The 22221-nt window shown below is 33.7% G+C and overlaps 1 protein-coding gene across 6 annotated transcripts in view; it reads right to left on the bottom strand.

Annotated features, from left to right (window-relative positions):
* Nucleotides 1–22221, bottom strand: part of KTN1 (kinectin 1) — a 107534-nt gene that overhangs the window by 26262 nt on the left and 59051 nt on the right. For 5 of the 6 annotated variants that reach the window (XR_006218863.1, XM_042989770.1, XM_042989772.1 and 2 more), the window contains exons 11-30: nt 21627–21793; nt 20918–20986; nt 19448–19485; nt 18668–18758; nt 18255–18323; nt 17690–17727; nt 17461–17542; nt 15556–15624; nt 10463–10497; nt 9962–10052; nt 9205–9273; nt 8540–8577; nt 7752–7842; nt 7534–7602; nt 6217–6254; nt 5470–5560; nt 5325–5393; nt 4822–4859; nt 2574–2664; nt 1021–1089 (exon numbers count right to left, since the gene is read on the bottom strand). Coding sequence is in view for 5 of the 6 variants with exons in the window: in XM_042989770.1 (XP_042845704.1) it covers nt 1021–1089; nt 2574–2664; nt 4822–4859; nt 5325–5393; nt 5470–5560; nt 6217–6254; nt 7534–7602; nt 7752–7842; nt 8540–8577; nt 9205–9273; nt 9962–10052; nt 10463–10497; nt 15556–15624; nt 17461–17542; nt 17690–17727; nt 18255–18323; nt 18668–18758; nt 19448–19485; nt 20918–20986; nt 21627–21793 (1412 nt within the window). In the remaining variant the exon portion in view is untranslated. The remainder of the gene's footprint in view (nt 1–1020; nt 1090–2573; nt 2665–4821; nt 4860–5324; nt 5394–5469; nt 5561–6216; nt 6255–7533; nt 7603–7751; nt 7843–8539; nt 8578–9204; nt 9274–9961; nt 10053–10462; nt 10498–15555; nt 15625–17460; nt 17543–17689; nt 17728–18254; nt 18324–18667; nt 18759–19447; nt 19486–20917; nt 20987–21626; nt 21794–22221) is intronic. The other variant, XM_042989771.1, reaches the window with a different exon arrangement.

The following is a 22221-nucleotide window of genomic DNA, read 5'->3' as shown; positions in this document are numbered from 1 at the left end:
TTATTTCAAAGTAAAGCTTTCTAGGAGACCACAAAAAATTAAAACTCTTCTCAGATATAAATTAAGACAACAAAGGTAAAAATACTATATATTCTGTATGCCTGTCACCAAGTAATCTTAATAAAAATATGTATACATTTTAAAAATGTACTGAGTACTAAATCAAATCATTGTCACTACATACTTAAATTCTTCACTTAACAAGTATTTATCAACTTCATAGCATGTGCAAAGCACTGAGTTAACACATTAAATTTTCCTACTGTACAATTCTTTTGACTATATTAAGCTTCCAAAAGTCCAAATAACATAAGTGAAGTTAAAAGAAAAACTAAGAAAAGTTAACTTGCATGTAACAGAAAGTTAATTTTACGTAACGTGCAAAAGTACACAACATACAGTATTTATATACCTTGAAGATTATAATCTTTCATACTAAACTACTATACTATAATCTCCTTGCTGAGAGGGACAAATTCTTTTGCCCTTCATAATACTTTCTAGTTTATATACATTCAGAAAATAATTGAAAGGATATATTGGTAACATCTTTAAAAAAAAAAAACGTATTTCCATTTTATTTTTACCAAGAAGAATTATGCCTTGAAAAAGTATTTCCAATAGTGGTAAACTATTACTGATAATATTACACATTTTCTAGTTTCTCTCCAATTACTCATATTTTTACTGGAGGGAAAGGGAAAATGGTATACACCTACATTTAACCATGATAGGATTTTAACGGACTTGCTAAGAAAAGCATTCTGGAGGATCTGAAAACATACACACACAGATATATAACAGAGCTGGAATATAGATAGTAACATTGTTTGTGTATGCTTTATAAATTATATATTACTTTGGATATAACATAGCAAAATTTTTTAAAGAAATTTGATAAATAAACCAACATACTTTATTTTCAATAAAAAGGCATAATGGTAAGAATACTTATAGACAGTCTGAATTATTTAACTTTTCACCACATAAATGAAAGGCAAGCCACCTAACAGTACCTACCTGTTGGTAGTTCTGTTGCTTAAGCTGCTCGATTTCAGATTTGTACAATTTGTTTTCATCCTGTACTTCCTATTTTAAAAAAAAATTTTAACATGAATACCTGTGCAGAGATTTTATTTTCCATATAAACTTTTGAAACATACCATACAAGCCAGAAAAATTCTAAAATAGTAATTTTTTTCAAGTGAGAATATTAAGAGTAATAAGCCCTATATTAAAACACAGTATAAGATTAGAATAATTAAATTATTCAGTACCAATCTGGGAGTGGGCAGTCTCACTGGAAGAAAACAGGATCCAGAAACAGATCTAAATACCTATAAGAATTTAGTATGGGGTGACATTTCAGATCAGTAGGGCAAGTTCTAGTAACATTTTGGGCTGGCTATTTCTCTGCTGATAGGACTGTCCTGTACACTGTAGGAGGTTTAGCAGTATCCATGGCCTCCATTCACTATATGCAGTAGCAGCTCTCCACCGCTGTGACAACCAAAAAGTCTCTAGATACTGCTAAATGTCCCCTGGGGGGCAGAGCCACTGCAGTAAAATAATAATGGATTATTTAATAATGTGGCTAGCATTTTTTTCAAGGTTGAAATGTTATTCTCATAACTTAAATAAATTACATATGCGTAAGACATCAAACAAAAAAGTAAATTATAAACATATCGAAACACATGAAAATATTTTTATGATCACAGAGTGAAAGATACCTTTCATTCCAAGACTTAACACTCAGGAAAGTATGTTCAATATTAGCTACAAGATGAAGAGATATGGATTTTCAATTTTAACTACCTCTTTCAAAAAGAAAAAAGAAACCGCATAAACCTTTGACCCCAAAATTCACTTCCTGGAATTTTAAATACAGGCAAAGTATTAAAAATGTGTGTTTAAGGATATTCACTGTTGTAACAGGAAACACAACTCTAAATAATCCAGGCATCTGTAAATCAGGATTGGTTATATAAATGAGGACAGATGATACAAGAGAACACCATGAAGCCATTAAAAGTTGAAGCCAGAGGGGCACCTGGGTGGCTCAGTCGGTTAAGTGGCCAACTTCCACTCAGGTCATGACCTCACAGTTGGTGAGTTCCAGCCCCACTCTGGGCTCTCTGCAGGCAGCATGGAGACAGCTTCCTATCCTCTGTACCCTCCTCTCTCTCCCCCTCCCCAACTCGCACTCTCACTCTCTCTCTCTCTCTCTCTCTCTCTCTCTCTCTCAAAAATAAACATTTAAAAGAAAGTTGAAGACAGAAACGTGCTTATGTGGAAAGATTTCAAAAACATTAATAATTGAGGGAGAAAAGCCAAATACAAACGTGTGCATGGTTAAACAGTGTTTAAAAAACAAGTACACACCTACACACGTATTTTATGCATGGGCACTTTCTCAAAAGATATACAAATAATTGATAGTTTTCTTAGGAATGAGACCCAGTATCTGCCTGGGAGGAAAGAGTCTCTATCCTATTTTTTGTGTAGTTAAAATTGTTTAAAACATGCAAAGACAAGTCACACAATAATTAATTTTAATTAAATGTATTCACCTGTAACAGCTTTGTTCTGCTAGAAAGATCACTCTCTCTCTCTTTTAGTACAGTTTCTATTCTCTTCATTTCATTTTCCTTTTCTTTCAACCTAGAATTTTTACAAAGATCTGATTCAGTTATACACATAAAAAAGGACAGACTTCTATATCATCTATAAAAAAAAAAAAAAGATAGCAGAAACAATGCCTAACAGCGCTTTCGCCCCATATTATACCAACTTATAAATTTGTTTTAAAAGATATTATTCCCAGAATCACTCAACTCAAAGTACATCATAAAACTGCTACACTTTATTTCATAGTTAACATTTCTTAAGTATGGCTTTATCTAGGAGAAAAATCTAAAATAAAAAAAATAAAGCCATAGTTAGTTGACCTGGGAATTTACAATATGCCCAAGCCTTTGTGAAGAGATGCTACGTATAATTTAATCTGGTTCTCCCTTAGCCAGCATAGGCATAAATCTTACTCTATCTAGCTCAAGTGAATCCCAATTGCCCTTGTCACCCTATTCAACAGACCTCTAGAGTAGCACACTTAATGCTATTAAAATGGTCTGTTTATCTATTTCCTCAGGGCAGGAACCCATCTTGGCCATTTCAGTATTCCCAGTGCCAGAGGGCCTGTAACAGACTCTCAAATATTTGTTGAAATGAACGTTATTTTTGTCCCACCTTAACGTAGAAAGTAAAAAGAATTTCAAGATGTTTATAAGTCTACATGAAAAATGACAAAAGAGCACACATGAAGAACAGGATTAAAAGTCGGGGGGGGGGGGAACCCCAGCAAAACTTAAATACATACTGCTAAGTGAAAGAAGCTATTCTGAAAGGCTACATTCTGTATGATTCCAACTATATGACATTCTGGAAAAGGCAAAATTATGGAGACGGTAATTATGGAGATCAGTGGTAGCCAAAGATTGGGGATGGAGGTTAGAGGAAGGAAGGGATGAACAGGTAGAGCCAGGAGATTTTTAGGAAAGTGAAACTATTTTGTATGATACTGTAATGATAGATACATGTCATTATACATTCCTCAGAACCCACAGAATGTACAACACCCTAAGGGAAACTACAGACTTTAGTTAATAACAGTATGTCAACACTGGTTTACCAATTCTAACAAACATACCACACTACTGCAAGAATAAATAACAGAAATTGAGTGGGGGTAGGGGGTATACAAGAACTCTGTACTTTCAGTTTTTTCTGTAAACCTAAAATTGCTCCCCCCAACCAAATTCTATTAATTAAAAAAAGAAAAATATGATGTAGCAATAAATCTAAAAACACATTCTTTAATGACCTAAATACCTATTACAAATGGACCCCAAATGTGTCTCCAAGCTTTCTATTAGCAAATGAAAGCACCTTAACAGTTACACAAGGCCTCCAAGATAAACAATTATGTTACACATATAAGAATTTTAGTGTCAAGAGGAGAGATCTCCTTTGTCTTCAAAAAGACAATGACCTAATATCCTCAATACCTGACTTTTAAAGACACATTTTCAAGGGGCCTCTTCTTAAATATCAATAAAGACTGATAGCATCACATCAAAGCAAAATCTGTTAATTTTATAGTGTGCCAAAAAGAGGAAGTCCAGATATCTTTCTTACCACTGTAGACTGATTTAGCTTAAAAGAAGACTTTATAAGGTAAAAATTTTCTAGCATAAACATCTATAAAGACTGGTGATCAGATTTAATATTTTTAGTATTCAGCACAGCATAACTGATAGGACAACAGATACTATTCTCTTCAATAAGCAAGTTACTTTTCTAGAAAGATTCAATCATCTTCATCAAGGCTGTAACTAAGATTATCTTCTGGTTGATTCAGAGCTGTTATACTTTCAAATACAATGATTTCAATTTGAAATAAATTTAACCTGTCTTTAGAATAATTGCATACTTTGTTTAAAAAAAAAAAAAAGGACTTTAAATAAAACCAGTCTATATTAGCAGAAAGAAGGTATCAGAAAATGGATTTGAAGGGCTTGGAAAGAATAAAGTCTCCAGGTATCTGAAAGCACTTAAAAGGCCTCTTTTTTATTATGCCAAACAGAGACTGCCCCCCACCCTTTTTTTTTTTTTGCCTCTGGGCCATAATTCCTAATTTAACAAAAAATGACTTAAAAGAAACTCAGTATGAGTTTTTTTTCCAGAAAGCACTTGAATACGTGCTTTCTGGAAAATTATGAGAAGTTCCTCTTTTAAAATGCTGGCTAAAATTATACTTACACCATCTCAAGTTCTTCAAATCGTGATGCAGAACATGCCTAAGAAACAGATTCACATTTTTAATTCTAACATTAAAAGATCAGGTACTACCAATACATACATACACACACACACACACACACATTACACATACATACATACATAATCATTCACCAATAAAATAAAAATGTAATTAAATGTTCAAATTAGGCTGTTTATAAAACAGACAGAATGAACTTTAACTCAATTTTTAATATCCACCTCTTAAAGGATTACAGATTAATATAACAACTAAACAGATACTGAAGTATGAGTGAAAAAGTAAGGATAGGTAATACTTTTAAACTTAGGTTGACAAATCAGGCAGAAAGACCTAACAAAGATAAAATTTAATTTATTCTATCAACAACAAAATTATGATAAACCAATTTTTATGACAAGGAAACTCAATTTATTTTCTAGTACAATAAAAAAGAGATTTCTCATTTCTTATGTAATATGCTAGTAATCTGTTTACACTATACCTCTTTCAAGTTATGTTGTGCTATCTCCTGAACATGAGCTTTTAAAGATTCATTTTCTTCTTGAAGATCCTGAAAAAGAATTGGTATGAACTGAATTGACATTCAGGTATAAAAAAAGTGTTTATTTTTGTTTTTGACTTCTCACCTGCAACCATTTCGCTCTATTGGCTATGTCTTTCTCCTTCTCTTCTAAAACAATCTTCATGGTATTCATCTGTTCCTCCTTTCCTTTTAATCTGACAATAAGTTAGTAAGAAGCATCAGTGAAAATGTTATAGGACTGTACAAACAAAAGTGGAGACTGTAAAAGATTTTAGGTTGTATTTACAGTCCAGGCTGATACAAAATAAACTAAAAAATAAATATTTTAAGTATACAGGCCAACGTGATTTTGCAGATAATAAGTTGAGAAGTATAGGAAAATTAAAGAAAGAAATTCCATCTATCACTGCAGATCCAGATCTTGAATAAATTAGAGTAGCCCTACTCTCATCCCATATCATTCTGTTTAGGCCAATACCAGTGAATTTAGATAGCTTAGCATCACTGGTCTGGCTATGAATTATATAGCCAGTTTCACAGTGGCTATTAAAATAGGCAAAGAGCAACATCTCAGTTTGAGGTCATATTCGGATTATAAATTATGAAAAATAAGACTTTCCACACTATCCCCATTCCCATCATAAAGTCTATAAGTTAAATCCCAATGGAAAACTTAAAACCATGAGAGCTTTTTGAGATATTACTTCATATTCCTAAAAATATTACTTGAAATTAAAAAGAAGTTATGATTTTCATTATAATTGCATTTGATTTGTATTTGACTTGCATATACTTGTATTTAACTTGTGGAAAAGAGATATTAAAGGAAAATGAAAGAAATGGTACTTACAAGTTCTGAAGCTCCTGAATTTGAGAGGTGATAGACAACTGAAATACAAAGAAAAAACCTTTCAGAAAAAAAGCAATTTATAATCCTTTCAATTTACCTTAAGCCTTATGATAAGCTTTAAAAGGTGTACACTTTAAATTACAAAGATCCTAGCTGAGGGACAGCTGGGTGGCTCAGTCCATTAAGCATCCAACTCTTGATTTTGGCTCAGGTCACGATCTCCCGGTTTGTACAATCAATCCCTGCCTCTGCACTGTCAGCACAGAGCCTACTTGGGATTCTCTCTTTCTCCTCCACCCTCTCTGCCCTTCCCCCACTCATAGGTGCGCACACGTGCGCACTTCTCTCTCTCACAATAAATAAACATTAAAAAAAAATCCTAGCTGAATTATTCATGCCAAAATGAGATGTGTTTTGATTTTGCCTTCTCTGGTTTCCAATGACAGTAAGAGTAACAAAATAAAAATATGAACAGTAAATCTGAATAATGTGTTCATTCTCAAGTTGTGAAAATTATAGAGTATTAACTGTACATATACTTCCCTACCGTATCAGAGCTCTTCAAGGACAACTACTCAACAGTACTCTACTTTGTCCTGCTTTTCTCATCATACACAGTAGTTCAATACTACATTTTATCCCTCACTCTCTTCACTGTCCTTTCAGATTTTGGCTTAGATGTCAGTTCCTCAAGAGACTTTCCTAATCTCTCAATCTATATTAGAGAACTGTGATATTTTCATCATACCCTGTTTTGTTCAACACATTATCTTCAATCACTAACATAGTGTTTTCACAAGTAGGAGGAACTCAGGAAATATCGTTGAATAATTGTTGGATGAATCATCTCGTCCACACAATCTCACCATTTTTTCCATGAAGCTTTATCAGATTAAATTCACCCAAACCCTGTATGTCCGGTAATCCCAGCTACTCTGAAATCCCCCAATGAAGTTTTACTTGGTTCTACAGGCAAAGGTTGAGCAATATTCTATAACAAAACATTTTGATCCATGCAATTTAAAAAAAACAAAAAGGTTAAAAAGATTTACCAAACTGTTTTGTATTTAAGTTGGCAAACTAAAATGAAACATTAATACACAAAACTTCTAGAAAAGAATCTTTAAGAGTTAAAAAATACATTGATATCAAGAACACTTTCTCAAATCAGGCAAAAAATAAATAAAAAGCACATAACCCAAAATACTTACAGCACACTACTGAAAGTTTTTTTCTGAGTAACAAGAAAAAAACCAAATAGCTCATAAATACACATACACTAATAAATCTGTCATGCTATGGCTCTGGGATTTTTACCTGTTGAGCCTTTTCAAGCTGGATATTTCCTATTTCTTCTTTTAGAGCCTCTATTTCCTGTTTCAAATCCTTGACAATGACAAAACAGACAAGATTGGACAATGGAAACATAGAAATTGACATAAAATGCAATGTACAGACAAACACATGAAATTAAATGATATTCACTAAGTTGATAAACAAAAATACAAAACATACAATTTTCTCTTTCTCAATACCTGAATAGTTTTCTCCTTATTAGCAACTTTGAGAACTTCTGCTTCCAGAAGCTCTTCCACAGACTTGATCTTTCCATCCTTTTCATGGATCCTTAGATGAAGAAATGCAGTATTAAACTTTAATAGAAATATCAAGATCCACCAAGACATAACAGAACCAAATCATGAATAGTGCCATCCAAATCAACTCTTCCCATTTTAAGTAAGATAGCAATGTATCTTGCAGATAAGAAGGAAAAAAAAAAAAATACTTAAGTCTTTCTAAATGAGAATTAATCAGGATATACCAGATGGCTAAAGCCTATGCACACAAAGAGAAACAGGTGACATGCTCTGAAAGTGCACAGAGGATGTTAAGAATACCCTGAAGAACACTAGGGACAATCAAGTTACTCTCAACAATATTGGCTTCCAGAGTTCTGAAAGCAGTGGCAGAACTTCTACACAATAATGGCATCAAACTCATAGACACCTCAAGAGGGTACATGATCTCTCTATCCAGTATAACCTGTTCTTACTGTTCTTACTGCAAAAAGAGAAAATTAATAATTTGATGCCATAAGTTCAGAAAATAAATGGAATCGATTATAGAAATATATGTTTTAGCAACCACACTACCCTAAGGAAGCACAGCTAAATTCTCTTAATCCACCAGCAAAAAATTCTGGAGTGGAAGGTTAAACTATTAACATACATCAACTGTCTCAATTGCACAATAAAACAAGATTCACGAGCACTAAGAAAATGGACCAAAAGAGAAAGACCAGTTTAAAAAGGTCATTACTTACACTTTCTTCAGTTCTTCAACTAGAGATGCAAAAGAAACCTGGAAATAGGAGGGCATCCTACTTAGTAATCTGCTCAAAATATAAATGAATTCAGAAACAGAAAAGTATATTATCCTTAAATTTTCCACTATACCAAAATCCAAATGAGAAAAGTAAACCCAGGAATTCTTTCTAGATTTTTTTTAAATGTCATAATAGTGAAAATGAAAAGCACTCTGGAAGTAAGTAGCTTTAAGGGTATTTACAGTTAAGAAAAATCAATAGATAACAAGTTACAATTATTCAATTAATAATTCTAACCACATGAAAAGAAAAAATAACTAGAAAACTGCCCAATTTCAGAGAGCTTCTTCTACTGCTACATAGAGTCTTGCATTATACTTGTATATGCAAAACCTTTTATTGCCGTAGTAAGCAGCAATGACACCCTATCTAGAGTACTCTACCCAGTGTCTGGTGTACAAGTCAGCATTCAATGAAATGTAGCTTCTAGTACTATTAATTAAGTCACTAATCATTCAGATGAAAACTCTGACAATTCCACACTGGTGAAGGGAGGAATTAACAACAGATTTGCTCTATTTGAACAAAGCAGGTTTGTCCATTGTTTAAAAGAGAACATTGTTTTAAAAGAGAACAGTTGCAAGATCTACTGAATACACTACCTGATCATTTTGCTTAGCCTTTAAGTCTTGAACTTCTTTCGTCAGAGATGAATTTTCTGTTCTTATTGCCTTTTACAAAGACACATAAGCACAACATACTTTTATTTTCTAAAAAATTAGCTATCTTCAAAATACCCTACCTTCTCATTTTTCTTTAGCTGCTTCTTTCCATCTCTGGAAGGTCCAGAAATCTCCTTGTCACTCATGTCTATAATTCTCTAACTTCTAGAGATAGCCAAATGGATCTTTAATTCATTTATGCCCACAAGTATTTCTGCTTATGTTTCCACCACTTTAACAGCATGTTATATACCACTTATCAAGTCATTTCTCCCCCTAAACTCAGATACATCTTTTTAACATTTCTTCCAGAAAGAAGGAGTCAAGTCAGTTAAGGCTAATGATAATCACAAAACACTGCTGTAGACTCTCCTTTCCCTGGCTTCCAATACTACCTCATGAACTTATGAAGTCTGCTAGTTATCATTTGGTTATAATTTGGGCAAGGGTGGAAGAAAGGAAGCATATATAAACCATAAAAACAGTATCTATTTCATTAAGACAGTGAATGCTACAATCAACTACACATTTTGGTATTCCTAATAATGTTACATTTCATGAAAAAAGATATATTCATAAAATGTGGATAACTAATATGAAGTTTCAAAAGCTATGGGGAAAATCTAAAATTATAGTAAATCTCCTTCACGTTCACTAACTACCCCATAAGGAAAAACAAATCTATAAAATGCTTTACATTCAGTTCCTCCTCTTTTGTGGCCACCTGAATAAGTCCAGTTTCAAGTAATTCTTCCACTGTCTTCAACTTCTCATCTTTTTCTTGAATGCTAAATTACAAATTTAAAACATATGAATTAACTATTTTTCAAAGTAAATGCTATTACTGCTAAATATTTTACATCAATCAATTCCTGTGTCCATCATTTCTTATAAACTTAATTCTACAAAGGTTTGTGAGGATCTCTGATCATGGTCTAAGGGTACTTCTTTAACAATAAGTAAAACATGTTCAAGTAATACATGCTTACATGCTAGCCTAAACAAAATCACCACCACACATAATGCCACAAACCTAACGTAAGCCCAAATCAAATCACTCAACAGCATATCACCCTCTTCCATTATGAAGTACAAAGAGCATTTTAACAACCTAGATTAATATAGTTAGTAATTCTGTTACCTCAAATTTGGTAGAAATGAGTCATTAAAATATAAAAAGAAAATTTTAAACTCTCACCATTTTTCCATTTGTTCCACAACATCTTTATTAGGCTAAAATAAAAATCACCAAAAAAAGAAAAAAGTTTAATTTTACCAAGTTTGATGAGGTAAAACTAGTTCAGAAACAGAATTCTATGAAAATTATTTAGTTTTAATTAGATCCAAAATTTAGGAAGGCAATCCACACTTGAAGACTGCTGATAATTAAAGAACTATTTAATTCAGAAAACACAAGACAGTAGAGAAGCAATTACAAAAAAGACACAGAAAAAAGATAAGCATAATATGGGCTAGCAAAATGAATTAGTACCTTATAATTTTTTAATTACTATAAAAGAAAACCTTAAGAATAAGAAGAGAACTTGCTTCTTCTATATCAATTCAATTCTTCAAATATAAAAAACTCAAAGCTCTAAAGCCTTGAAGGCCAGGAAAGAGACTTTGTTCTTTCTTCTTATAATTGACTTTTTTGACTTTTTAAAAACTATGATACAACATATATATGAGCAAGTGTAAAAATCCTGTGTACAAATCAATGAACTTTTAACATGTAAATATTATGTGATTCCACTTAAAACATAATGTTTTAAAACAGACTGTAAACTGCAGAAGCAACCCATGAACGTATTTTCCTTGTAAAGCATTAAAACATGAAAGTTAACTGCTACTTTTAACCACTTTCCTTCTAGCATCTCCCCAGAAACACAGAAGTCCCCGCTGCTATAATTTGTGTCCAGAAGAGGGGCTTTCTTCCCCCTTGGCATTTCCAAGCCTTCAGGCAATTAAGCAGCCTACCAAAACAGGCTTGGGGTCTTTTTCCTTGAACATTTTTTCTGCCCATCCCAGTTCCCACTGGTACTCTTTGAATTTTGCTAGTTTCTTACTTTTCCCCCAATTTTATTGTAACCATTTTTCACAAATACTATTAATTTTTCCATTGCTAAATCCAAGTCCTAAGACTCTACTTCTTACATATTTCTAAAAGTAGTCCCCTTTGCTTCAATGCCTGAGGTTAGGCCCTCAGTTTCACTCATCTCGAATATCAAAATACCATACGATCCTTCTCTCTGCCTATAGTCTGTAAGGATTATTTTGTGAGGGGTACAGGAAGAACATCCCAATGGGAAAAACTTTCCTATCATTAGAAAAGAAACAGGAGCTGTCAAAAGTATATTAAGTCAAGTTTATAAACAATGAAAATAAATCATATAATAAGTTTATATATCTATCAAGATGGGTTTTTTGTCCATTTTTATTTTTGACGAATGCCATCTCACATAAAGATTTAACAAAAAATTTGTAACTATGCATGATGATGGATGTTAACTATTAACTAGACTTATTGCTGTGATCATTTCATATTCTGTACACATGTAAGTCATTATGCTGTACACCTGAAACTAATTTGCTATATGTCAATTATCTCTCAACTAAAAAAAAAAAAAAAAAACTTTTAACACTATTATCTGCACCTTAATCATTTATTGTATTATATCTTTAGTCCTACATACTTCTCCCCCACACAAATTCAAACACTTCATTGTTACCAGAGTGATCTAAAATGTTAGACAAAACATTTATTCATCCTTGTAATACCCTTCAGAGGTTTACCATAAAACAGGCTAGATCAAGTTCATGGTCCTTAAACAGCATACAAAGTCCTTCATAATTGGGTCTTAGCCAATCTTTCTCTACTTACACCTCAAACTTTACACTTCCACAACATGCCAGCATACTGTGAATACACCAGTCTGGCATACATTCCCATGATTTTTAACACTGTATCCCCTTAGCTTGAACTTCCCGTCAGGGGTTGGGCAATTTTTTTCAATATCAGGTTTAGTTGTTCCTTCTCTGTGGTGCCTCTTCACCCTCACTCTCCTCCAGATAGAATTTATTATCTCTTCCTCTAAACCTGTACCACAGTTCAAGAATTTTATTCATCATACTTTTCTGTATGACACCTCTATCTCCACACTAAGCCACATTCTTGAGAACAGGAACCAAGTCTCATTCATGTCTGTAGCTTCAGCATGTAGGACAATATCCAACAGACTCCATTCATAAATATGTAATGAAATCAATTTCCTTTAACAAGGTTACAGTGTAACACATACTCTTGGTCAACAGCTCATCAAATAATTCTAAAAAACTGACCAGTTTAGCATCTATCCAACCTTTTTCCTTTATACATAATTGGCCTAATCTAATCCAATTCTGTTCTCCCTAGATGTTCTCCAAAACTACAATTTATGCAATAATAAATCCCTCTACAATAATATACAACCAGGCAACAGGACAAAAAGAAAAATTTCCTACTCCTTATAGTTTTTACTTAATAATTCTGATCACTGAACCTTTAAAATCTACCAAAATAAGAATGAAAACCCTGCTCTTTTGTTAAAAAGAGCTTAAAAAGAAAAAAAAGAAAGAAAAAAGAAAAGATACTTCAGAACCCTGCCTCCCCAGAAGTTTATTTTATTCTGAATAAATGAGATCTTAGTAACTGATTTATTTGTATCATCCACAGGCCTGCATCCAAATGGAGCCTTCCCTTCTTTAGTGTATGAACAGGTTACCTTACCTGGTATTTGTTGTCTTTCTGCTTCCTACACCTGAAGAAACAACAACTAGGCACCATTACTGGTTCCTGTTTCAATAAGCTCAATCTTTTTCTCCCAGATAAAAATCCAAAGAGCAAAAGGACTGAACTTTTTTTTATGTAACTAGACTGTTCATCCCTCAACTGTCACTTGGAATTCCGACTGCTGGGTAGGAAGGGGTTAAAAAAAAGGTGGAAATGAAAGAAATTAAGATTACACTAATTTTTCTCTCTCCTTTCACTAGCAATAGCAATAAAAATGAACAGAGAAAAAGCCAAAAAGATGGTTCTATGGTCTGCCAAGTTGAGAGAGAGAAGTTACAACCACAACCAAAACATACCCATCCTAGTTATACGCTTTCTAAACTATTTTTAAAAGACAGAGCTTTAAGAACAAGAAAAATTCTAAGAATTACCAAAGAGAAAATCTTAAATTAGTACCAGTTTTCCCTCCTATCAAATTCTTTTAAATACATTTTTTTAATTTAGATATAAAATTTTGTTCCTTGGATTAAATTGGACTATTCTTCATTCAAGCAAAATCTATCACATGCTAAAGGTTGTCATTTTAACAGAATATCTAAAAGTACACAGAAACCTTAGCAGTAGGTGGAAGGCTGACTCAGTTAAGGTAGAAATTAGAGGATTTTCTTTTTTAATATTAACTTTCACACACATGATGGGGGATTTTACGTAAGATATTAGAATGGCAATTCTTAAGTCCTCATACAATCTTTAAGGAAAAAGAAAAATTTGAGGCTAGAGATTTTGTTCTTACCTAATCAGGGAGAATACATTTTTAGTACAGAACTAAAATATTAAAAGATTTTAAAGTTAAAAGATTTGTAAAGATTCAGGTTTTTGGCTTAAATGTTAAGTGAAAGTAACCAACACCTTTAATACTGGAATTCCAGGGCAGATTCATCTGTTTCTAGACATTTATTTTACCTTCTATGAAGTTAATTTTAGAAAGTATTTAAAAGCTTATATATTGAAATAGGTGACTCAGAATCTCTGATAAACAACCCAAAATTTACATTCTGCTTTTCTGGGTAAGAATTAACACAACCAAAAATTATCAATCCTACTTCACCTAATCCTAGTCATTAATGTTGCATCTCACACATAGTAGTTTATGTTACTACTAAAATTTTAGATGCTGCCAGCTAAACTGTAACCAGAAACTATGAGGGGGGAAAAGTCTCAGATTTGATGAAATAGATCTCTTATAAACTATGCCACCACAAGGGAAATGAGAATAAGATTTAAGAATAAACCTTAAATATTACTTTAGCATTACAGTGGCATGAAGTCATGTCCCTGCACTGTACTAAATATCATCAGTTTAGCATTATCTCCTCTACTGCCTTTTGTTTGCAAGGATAAAGCATATACAAAGTAGTAAAGATTATGCAAGGCACTTACTACCATATTCAAGAAGGGGAGGAAAAAAGTAGATTATTTCTTGAAAAGTAAAGAGATGTGAACGAAATACTTCCACAGTATTTGGCACAGCTTAGTAGCTAAACCAATTTAATATCCGCATAATGTAAATTTTAAAATAAAAAAGAGAGCATGCATCTGTGAAAGGAAGTGCTATCATCTGCACTTATGTGCTATCATAACTTCAGCTTCTAATACAGGTTCCCAAATTTAACACTGTTAGAGCAACATTCAAAGTTTCTATTTTAATGTGTCATCTAATATCAAGAGTTTCTAGAATATTTTTAACACTGGAATTTGAAGAGTTATGTATAAGAGAAGTCTGAAGGCAACTAACTCTTAGGAAAAGCCATACAATGGACATTGCCTGGGACTCTAGTTTATGGAGCCATGCTTACTCAGACCACTATATAATTTCGATGGCTTGCTAAAAATACAGAAAAAAGTATGATGACAGTAGAGGGTAGAGAGGAGATGAAAAAAGAAATATCCAAAGGGAGAGGAATTAAGGTTTAAGATACCTGTTAAAGGCCAAGTACCAGGCTAAACACTATACATAAACTTCCCCATTTAAATCTAACATATTCATGATGTAAATAAAATCTCAATGTGAAAGACTTGGAATGAAAGGTCTCAGAAGGGTTAAGCAATTTGATCAACATAATTGCTTTTAAGTGCTGATAGCAAGTGTTAAGCCTACTTACTCTCTTTTTAAGAAGCCATTGTTGCCTTAGAGAAAAAGGTGAGGCTCCAAAAATGTAAGGACTTTTATCCTGAGAGCCAACTGTATCAAAAGGCCTTAAATGCTTTTTATGTATCCTATTACACTTTTTTTTAAAGTGCTTATAAATAGGAGGTTAGCATTAGCTTTCTCTCAGGGAAGAAAAATTCTATTTCCCTTAATTTAGGCACCTGATAAGCACAAGATGAATAGAAATGCAATGAAAAGACTTATCTATCGCTTAAGTAAAACTCCTCAAAAAGAATGCGTTGGTTAATATTTAAGAAGAACCAGATCTTGTTAATATTAGATAGTTCTACCCTGTGATTCACAAAAGCCTTACCTGTTCAGAAACAAGAGTCTGTAGCTTCTGAACTTCTAACTGTAATGCTTTGTTTTGGTCATTTAGAATCTGAAAGAAAGAATCTCAGAGTTTACTGTTTTATTAAGAAAAGGTAACCAAGCAATCATCTGAATGGGTTAAAAAAAAAAAAAACAACAACCCATATTATTCAAGTACTCATAAAGTGACAAGTGAATTATATACAAATGTAATACAAATCTCATGTGGTTTCATTTTCCAGTTTCAATGAATATATATTTCCAAAACACAGAAACACAGTACTAATATATAAAGTACATGTACAATTGATGAGGGAAACAAAGGTAAGAGAAATGTAGCTTAAATTAAATTTCCTTACAACTTGCAGCCCACTGATAAACTCCTGAAACATGCAGAGCGTGACCTTCCTCAAGAAACTCATTGCTGCCTTGGTGCCTTAATGTTTATGTTTCATTAAAAACTAAAAGTAACCTTATCTTAACAGCAGCTAGTCCCTTCAAGATCCTGAAAGCCTTGCTTCAAAATTCCTTAGAAACTTACTTCCCCCACTCCCTCCACAAACTTAAAAGTATATAGTCACACCTCACAATCCCAGTGCAGTTCTTTCTGCCCCCGGGTCGTGTCCCCACGCTTTAATAAAATCACCTTTTGCACCAAACGTCTCAAGAATTGTCTTAGGCGTGTACTCATGAACCCCACTTTAAATTTCATCACAATGAAAATCAAAATCATCAGTTTCTACTGAGCCCCCAAATCAGTCACGTGCTTTATCTGAAAACAGTATTAACACTGTGCTTAGAATTATTTCATGTGTATTTCAAATAATTCAGTTTGTGCCACTGGATTCTGGGAAATCCTGCCTTGATAAGTGAGTAAATATGGGATTCTTATAAAATAAATGCAAAAAGGGGCGCCTGGGTGGCTCAATCGGTTAGGTGTCCAACTTGGGCTGAGGTCATGATGTCACAGTCCATGGGTTGGAGCTCTACATCGGGCTCTGTGCTGAAGACTCAGAGCCTGGAGCCTGCTTCGGATTCTGCATCTCCCCCTCTCTCTCTCTCTCTCTCTCTCTCTCTCTCTCTCTCTGCCCCTCCCCCACTCATGCTGTCTCTCGCTCTCAAAACTAAATAAACATAAAAAAAATCTAAAAAAATAAAATAAATGCAAAAGAAGAATGCAAATCTCATGCACATGAAGAGATGCACCCTAGTGATAAGAATGCTTTACAATCCTCAAGCTGAGCAGCCATGACCAGAAACTGACACAATGGAGGCAGTTAAAACCATCACAAACTAAAAACTACAAACACTGAGGCAAAACGAGTTTCAAACGTCTATTATAAGAACAGATAAGATAGTCTATGGGGCACCTGGGTGGCTCAGGTCATGATCTCGCCCTTCCTGAGTTCGAGCCCTGCGTCAGGCTCTATGCTGACAGCTCACAGCCTGCAGCCTGCTTCAGATTCTGCGTCTCCCTCTCTGTCACTACCCCTCCCCCCATTTGTGCGCTCTCTCAAAAAAAAATAAACAAACATTAAAAAACAAACAAAAAAAGGAACAGATAAGATAGTCTAGACAAGAAGTACATGATAAAATGCACTGGTTGTAAAAGCCCCCAAATAAACTATAGTCACACTGCATCAGACTGATTTCATATAAAAACTAGTATTTCTAGGGGACACCTAGGTGCTCAGTGGGTTGATTTTGGCTCAGCGATGCAGAGCACAGAGCCTGCCTTGGATTCTCTCCCTCTCCAGCCCTCTGCCCCTCCCCCCGCTCATGCTCACTAGCATGCTCTCTTAAATAAAAAAAAAAAAAAAAAAAAAAAACCTAGTATTTCTAGATTCACTTCAACTGAAATTGTATAAGGTCGTTCTAAGCTCAGCTGACAAGCTTAATCACACACCTTAAATTCTTCCATTTTGTTTGAAATTTCACATTGCAGCTGTTCTTCAAGCAATCTTATTTGATCATCCTTAACATGAATACTACGAGAAAGAAAATCAATTGAAATACTTCATACATTCATAAAGTTTACACAAATTACATGCACAACTATCAGTTATGAGTAGCAGTAATTTCTGCAATTGAACATAAATGTAGGATGGCTCCATATACAGCAATACTTCAATCACCTTTTCTGCATCTTCTCCAGTTCACGTGCAGCAGCAGCCTGTGTTTGAAATGAGATGAGAACTGCATTATTTCCCAGGAAACACTCAAAACTATTTGTTCACTTAGTTTTATATACTGAAAAGCTACATTTTCATATATCTGGGAGTAAATAAAAGTTAAAGCAATATCCTACAGATTTCTGTAATACTTTTTGCTGTCCCAATATTCTATACTTCTCACTGATCAAATTTTACCCTAATAAAGGTATACAGTTTTTTGATTCAACGGCAGAAGGCTAAAACAAATCAGCACATTAAGAATGTTGTAATTGATTCCTTGGAGACCCTAAAAGTGATCAACTCATTCGATCGAACATTAGTTTCAACATGAAAACAGCAATATCTAGGTGGGTTGTGAGACTCATGGTCAAATAGAAGAGGCTTTCAACAATAAACATTAGGTGAACACAAGTAACCATTATATTTACTATGTATATGAAATTAGGACTTGCAATACCAATGCAAGTAAGTATAGACTAACTGAAATTCTGAGGTGAATGTTCAACAGCAATGAAGATTTACCTACCTGTTCATTTGCCAGCGCCTGTAACTTTTGCACTTCAGCTTTTAATAAGAAATTCATATTTTGTGTATCCTACAAGAAGGAAAAATATTAAAAAAATATTTAATATAATTAACTCTAAAGTTTGTAAAGCATCTCTTCTACCTAAGCAAAGGTCTCAAATTACAATTTCTTAAAACAGAAAGAGAAACCATATCCTGTTACGTAGCATGTTTCCCAAATTACCGTGAATTATAGCATATGAGAAAAGTGTTCTCAACTTTTCTTAGAAAGCTAAAGAGGATTTTGTAGAAAAGACATAGGCACTTTTAAAATGAATGCAGGGTATTTTCCATTCTTGATAGACATTCATACTGATTACCATCACAAATTCAATGCCTATAAAATACTGTTGCCATTTGTAAGAATTACTGTACCTTAAGTTCCTCCTCTTTACTTGTTAAATGATCATGTTCATTTGCTAAAGAATCTTCGGTCTGTTTTATCTGCTTATCCTTTTCAGCAATCCTTTAACAGGAAATACATTTGTACACTCAATAAACGTTTACAAGTCAAGTCACAGCTCAAGGGATTAAAAGCCTTAAATATTGTCATGCTTATTTAAATCGTTTCTCATGTAGCCATACCCTCCATTTCTATAGCTCCTTTCAGTTTAGTAATAACTATCATATGTATTACTACAACTCCCTAAAATACATACCCCTATTTTAAAACTTGAGGTGAAAAGAAGTAATCTGTTTAAGCTTACAAACCTGGCAATGCCAAAGCCAGATTTCAGGTCTTCTGAACTCGAGCAATTCATGTCTAAGCAAATTAAACAATACACTAAAAACAGAACCTTGTTTTGGGTATACCACCATATAGTTAAGATACAGAGTGGGTACGACTACTTATTAGACACAAAAGTAATTTACTTCCATTAATCTCAAATCACAATTCTCTCTTACATAACTGCTAAAGTCCAAATAAAAGAAAGGTTCCTCAACTCTTTTACAATAAGGACATAAAACACAAAATGTGCAATGTTTAGGAACTCAACTCACTGATGGAGGGAAGAGAGCAAAGTCGCTCCAAATCTAGTTGGGAGTATTTTCGGAACAAGTTAGAACATAAAGTAAATCCTAAGTGTTGATAAAACAGGTATCAGTTAGTGGTAACTAAGTAATTATAAGAGAAGTGTAGAAAGGCAGGCTTACACTTTATGTAATTCTTCTGCCAGAACTGAAGCAGAGGTCTAAGAAAGAAGAACAGTGTCAACATAAAAGCATTTAAAAGAAAGTTTAAAAGTTGTACAATAATCAAATAGAGCTTCAAAAATTAAAAGAAATTAACGTACATCAAGTTGTTAGAGGAGTATCTGGCCCATCATAATAGTAGCTATTATTCTGAAAGCAACTTTGATCACTAACAAACAGTATTAAGGAATTAGATAGCACAGAACAGTTCAAATAAAACAAACTGCCAGGCCTGGGAACTGTATAACTGACAAGTAACAAATACATAGGAAAAATATCCAGAAAGGCCATTTTTCATCTTATCTTAGTAACTATTTCCAATAACGAAATGATACAGTTCATGATTAAGGTAATAACCGAGTCATTTGGTAATACACATGCTCATCTTCACTTTTCAAAAACATACTGGTAGCAGTCTCTAAATATTTAATTCCTGATAAATTTTCTAGAGCTACCTCTCAGCTAATAACAAGATTTCAATCCACTCTGAGTTGATAATTTATATATACATGTATATTTCATATAGATAGACACCCTTTCCTATAGTAAATAATTCTTACCCAATTCATTTTAGATGATAGTTTCTACAAAGCAACTAGAAAAAAAAAAACAAAAATGTCCCAAAAGTTTGGGAGTTTGACTTTGCATAAACCTTAAAAACAAATTGTTAACATTAAAACTGCTTTTTAACACAGAAAAGTGACTTCTATGCTAAGCTAATACTTTCTCCACAATTTTTTGAATTTTAAAGTTGAGGAATTGAAACCAAAATTCACAGTACGTATATAGTAAGTACTGAGAAATAAGTACTTAGAAGCTTTTTTTCTTTTTCTTAATGTTTTATTATAGAGATATATGCTTTAGAATATATCTATGTGGCACAGCAATGTTGCCAAAGAGTAACAGGTCTAACAACACAACTGGCAAAACTCTGGAAGGTATTCCTACTTACTAAACAGAAGTATAAGTTTTAAAGTGAATTTCTGCATATATAACCTGAGATTAATATATATTATATTAACATACTGCTACCCTCTGAGGGTATATAAAGTTTTCCCTTATGGCTAGTTAATATTCAGCAAGCATTTTTAATACATAAACCACTATTCTTAACACCATTTGGCCAATTTCTTCTGTTTTGTGTCAAGATTATCAACATTTTTTCCTCCTATGGTAAAAACTCTCCATTAGTTGGATTTGGATTTCTTTCTTGGTGTTTTCCCATAGCACTATACATAATTATCAGAGTGCTGAGCAATCAGGATCATCACTGTTGACTGACTAGTCTCCCAACTACTAATCCTGTGCTTGGCACTCAACAGGCATTCAGATGACTATTTAAATGGCTAGGAAGCTATCAGTAAGGAAACAAACAAACAAAAAGCAGCAGCTGTTAGTAATGATAAACAACATTTTAAAAAGCACGATTACCTGGGCTGCTATCTGGGAATGGAATTGTTGAATTTGAGCTTTCAAAGCCTCGTTCTGCTCCAAAATATCCTTTCATAAATAGCAACCAAAAAGGAGAGAGGAGAAAAGTGTGCTGTTAACAAATACACCAACATATATGAACAAAATAAGGTATAAACTTCTGCTTATCTTTAAAAAGGCATTCTTAGATTCCAAAAGGCATAATTTAAACAACAATCACTAGGCACCTATTTTGAGAGTTGATTTATAAGGTATAAATTAATAAGTTGTGCTGTTCGTAATCTAACACAAAGAATTTAAAACTGTGCTTAAAGAGGACATCTTTAAGCACACAAACACACCATATCATGACAACTGCTTAAAGATTAAGCGATAATTACTCATCAACACTCCAGAATTAGGATAAAGTAGACCAACTTTTCTCTTCTACAGAGACACATCCAGCCACTGCCCACCTTTATTTTTTAAAAAGAGGGAAAATTAGGGGCACCTGGGTAGCTCAGTCAGTTGAGCATCTGGGTTTGGCTCAGGTCATGATCTCACAGTTTGTGAGTTCGAGCCCTATATCTGGCTTGCTGCTCTCAGCATAGAGCCTGCTTCAGATCTTCTGTCTTCCTTTCTCTCTCCCGTACTTGTGCTCTCTCTCAAAAATAAACGTTTAAAAAAATTAAAAAATTAAATAAAGTAAAAGCAAGGGAAAATCAGATACCTGAACTTGCATCTGTAAAGATTCTTCTTTGGTCACCCTTTTTTGCTCCGATTCCATTAACTGCATTAGTCTTTGCTCCAACTGTTGTTTTGATACCAAGGTATCTGTAAGCTTACTATGAAGACTCTGTACTTCATTTTCTTTGGCCACAAATTTACTCTGTAAATCTGTAACAGAACATTGCATTTTACAAAGGTCTCTTCCTTTGCTTGGTACTACTACTCATCTTTAGCGCAGGCATTATCTCCTCTAGAGAACACACCTTGAATCTTTCCTCTTCTTCCCCTCCTGCACATGGCTCCCCTGAGCAGCCTTGGTTTACCTAATCACAGAACCTGCCACTCTGTACTAACTCTTCTCCTCACCCAGGAAGTGAGCTTTTTGAGATCAGAGATTGCCTTTTTTCTATACCCAGAGCAGTGTCCAAGGCTCACGCATAGTACATACTCAATAAATGTGTTAACCGAATGGTACGTGAATGTTTAAAACTGTTGTATCATTTCTTGAAAGCATTCATTTCCCCCAAAGACACTTAGGAAGTTATCTAGCGTATTTCTTATAAATTCCCCATACTCTCCTACCTGGAAAACAGAGA

Source organism: Panthera tigris, chromosome B3 (genome assembly GCF_018350195.1).
Source record: "Panthera tigris isolate Pti1 chromosome B3, P.tigris_Pti1_mat1.1, whole genome shotgun sequence".
Classification (NCBI taxonomy): domain Eukaryota; kingdom Metazoa; phylum Chordata; class Mammalia; order Carnivora; family Felidae; genus Panthera; species Panthera tigris.
The sequence above is the reverse complement of the archived record's forward strand: the minus strand, read 5'-3'. Positions and strand labels throughout refer to the sequence as shown.